Source organism: Lolium rigidum, chromosome 1, assembly GCF_022539505.1.
Source record: "Lolium rigidum isolate FL_2022 chromosome 1, APGP_CSIRO_Lrig_0.1, whole genome shotgun sequence".
Classification (NCBI taxonomy): Eukaryota; Viridiplantae; Streptophyta; class Magnoliopsida; order Poales; family Poaceae; genus Lolium; species Lolium rigidum.
In genome coordinates this window covers 313,375,463-313,378,674 of record NC_061508.1, presented here as the reverse complement: position 1 = coordinate 313,378,674, position 3,212 = coordinate 313,375,463, and the positions used below count along the sequence as shown (strand labels likewise).

Genomic DNA, 3,212 nt, shown 5'->3' with positions numbered 1-3,212 from the left:
GATCAGATAGGTCCTGCTCCAACTTAACTTAGTTAAGCTACATGTAGTTCTACCATATCATACGAACATATATAACACATTCTGGGCAAGTCTGTTTCACCAGCTACATACATACTTCTTGGGGATACTAGAGGCTAATGCAGTTGCCTTGGGCACCATATCCACATTACCAAAACTCAGATGCTTTGGGCACCTGACCGACCACATCCATCCTGGACTCCTCGACTCGATGTTCACTGACGAAAAAAAGAAACCTAACCCATGGGGATGAAGCTACTGCATCCGAGTTCACAGCTCCACGTGCTCGATGTCGCTCAAGGACCCTTGAGGTTGATGACCGCTGTGCGGCCAGCTGGGTGGAGGTGTTGGTCGGCGCCTTGACGATGACACTTGTTTCAGGCTTCTCTTCTTGGGCTCTCCTGACGATGATGCTGTTGTCACGGTACTCCTGGTGTGCTCACTTGATGACGGCGACGCTTGCCTTGGAGTTCTCTTCTTGGTGCGCAGAGGTGGTGCGTCGTACACCTCAGACTCGTCGAGGTCGACAGGGTTTGAAGCTGAAGTGCCCATTCGAAGCAACTCTCTTCGAGTAGGGGGTGGAGCAGATGCCAGCGGACTCACTGATCAAAGAGTAGACACACGTAGACAATTATGTCAAAAAGTGACAGGAAATAGCAACGTAATAACCAGGAAAAGAAAATATATCAACTACATTGCCATGTTGCTAAACAACATTATAGATGATAAGAGGACCAAGAAATGGATGGAAACCATAATAGGGTAGGTAGTGCAAGGGCGTTTTCATTGCTCATTTAACAGTGCTCCTTGGGAGGTGCACATTGGTACCACATATGCCTGCAAAAGGCATCTCTCACTGTACAATTCCCACAACCATACCTGCTATGAAGGAGCACTATCCAACAGCTTACGGGAATGATAAGATAACAATGAAACTGCAGAGCAGAAAGGGCTAACAGTACAGCAAATCTCTGACTGACTTAACACACCTTCAAATGGCTCAAGAGGCTCTGGCAAGTGACGATTTGCTGGATATTTACGCTTCCTGATGTAGTCTTGTTGCAGAGGTTGAGGGGTAAGCATCGAAAACTGAGATAAATTAACCCCTTGTTGAATGTAGTATGGATTCTCTGCCAGGTACCTGAAATATCGAAACAATGATTGTATCACTTCTTAGAAGAACTTGCCATAATTTGGTTTGCTAGATCAACTGGGTGACACAAGTAACAAGCATTAGGCAAGAATAATAATTATGAATTCATCAGCTCACCTCCCAATTTCAACCATTGACCTCAGCGTTGTCCCAGACGGGGAAGTGTAATACCTGAAAGAAGCAAAATAACTCACATCCATTATGATCAAGCATCTTGCGTATTGGAATACCAAAGAAAACAACTTCAGAGAATAGGTTTCATGGTTAGTAGAGACTTAAATAGGCATCTCCGAAATTTATAAACATAAAAATGGTTATCCAGACTGACATGTTATAAGTAGAAACTGTGTAGTTTCATGAATGATGATTAACATGAACAAATCTCAAAGAGCAGTCGAGTCCTTCAGCGATATAACTAAGCTAAGAGATAATCAAGAAGCAGGCAAAACGTTCCATGGATAATATGGTGCAAAAACTATTAAGTACTGTGCAAGGACTAGTTTCTAGAAGAAAACGAAAACAGTCGAAGTACTGAACATAGAAATGACAGATAAACTTGATGATGACAAATCACAGATATCATTGCAAATGCAGGCAAAGGAACAGTCACATACACATCTGCAAACTTGCTGCATCCCTCCGCCCTGATTCTGACATCCCTATCCCAGCCAGGAGGAGGTTGGGGAATCTCTGGCTTGTCAAGTGCCCACACATGGTTTTCATCCTGTGACATATCTTCGGGGTCATTACATGATAAAGGACGGTTCCATTCACAAGCCCTTGCACACACAAAAAGTTGCTGAGAAATAGTCTCACGCAGCTCTTCATATTTCTCCTTTGTTGGAACGATCCTCCATTTGAAGCAGTCAGCGCACTGCACAGTATAAGCACCAATAGATGGCAAAACTTTGGAGTGTCCATATTTTGCCTTCGGGGGTCTTTGTTGCAATGGAGTAGGGTGATATATGGGCTCGGCAAACTGAACTTCCCTTTGCATGCGACGTGTGGTGGTCCGCGGTTCATAAAGGACAAGCTGATTTGATTCTTCTTCCACTGAGTAATCCTTGTCAGTGTAATCATTGTCATCATCATCACTGTCACTGGTGATGAACTTCCTTCTTGGACGCCGAGACTTGTGTGAATGAACCATCGCTGTCTCAGGGTTATGACCTCGAAAATTCCCCATGCTTTTCCTGTAAAAATGATGAAAAGGTTCAATAAATATCAGCATGATTACAGTGTAGTTATCATATTTTGTACTGTGTAAAAAAGCAACAACATTCTAGCAATCTAAGGCAGTGGCAAGAAATTAGCACATTTTACGACTCCATCAGTTACAAGCCTACAGGATGGAATTCAACACCATGAAAAAGTGAAGAAAGAAATCAGATAAATTGCTGTAACTACAAGCATGCCTTTGGTAGTACTAGAGCTGCATCATGATCGACACTGCATTCTATAAGTCAATTCAATCAAATTAGCCTGAGTCAAGTATTCAACGACTACCTGTAAGATATAGTTGTGAAGTTGCATTTCGTGTGTAAAAGATATTACATGTTCAAATCGATGAAGAAGATCTGAAGCACAGCGCCATATCATGCGAAGCAAACGTAGTACAGTGAGTTGCTTGGATGCCCTTACAGGTCAGGGCAACATCAGCACCACACGACCTAACCCTTCCCTTTGAATGGCTACGTAACTTTGCTATGCTATATGCAAATCAACCAAGTAAACAATGATGTTGCCTTATCCAGGGTGTCCAAACGAAACTCATAGAAATAAGATATTGCTGAAGGTACAAACTACGAGCAGGATGAAACAACATCAGTCAATTAGTAGTTCTATTACTACCCCGTGGTCGATAAGGCAAATTGCAAGCGTACGATATTGTCAAGCAATGCCATTTACACTGAACATTTTATCAACAATTGCCCATACAGTTTCCAAAAGCACATAAAACTTTTCCATTGCACACATGTTTTTGTAAACAAGCAGCAGGATCAAGGCAAACACTAAAGAGAAGAGTGTACACTGATAATAG

General features: G+C 42.5%; 1 protein-coding gene across 1 annotated transcript; it reads right to left on the bottom strand.

Annotated features, from left to right (window-relative positions):
- Positions 1–288: 288 nt before the first annotated feature.
- LOC124661594 (methyl-CpG-binding domain-containing protein 2-like) lies at positions 289–2,321 on the bottom strand. The gene is made up of 4 exons (XM_047199478.1): positions 1,786–2,321; positions 1,289–1,342; positions 1,008–1,159; positions 289–620 (listed from the first exon to the last, which is right to left on the bottom strand). Exons 1-4 carry the CDS (start codon positions 2,319–2,321, stop codon positions 289–291), a joined length of 1,074 nt encoding a protein of 357 aa, XP_047055434.1.
- Positions 2,322–3,212: the final 891 nt, after the last annotated feature.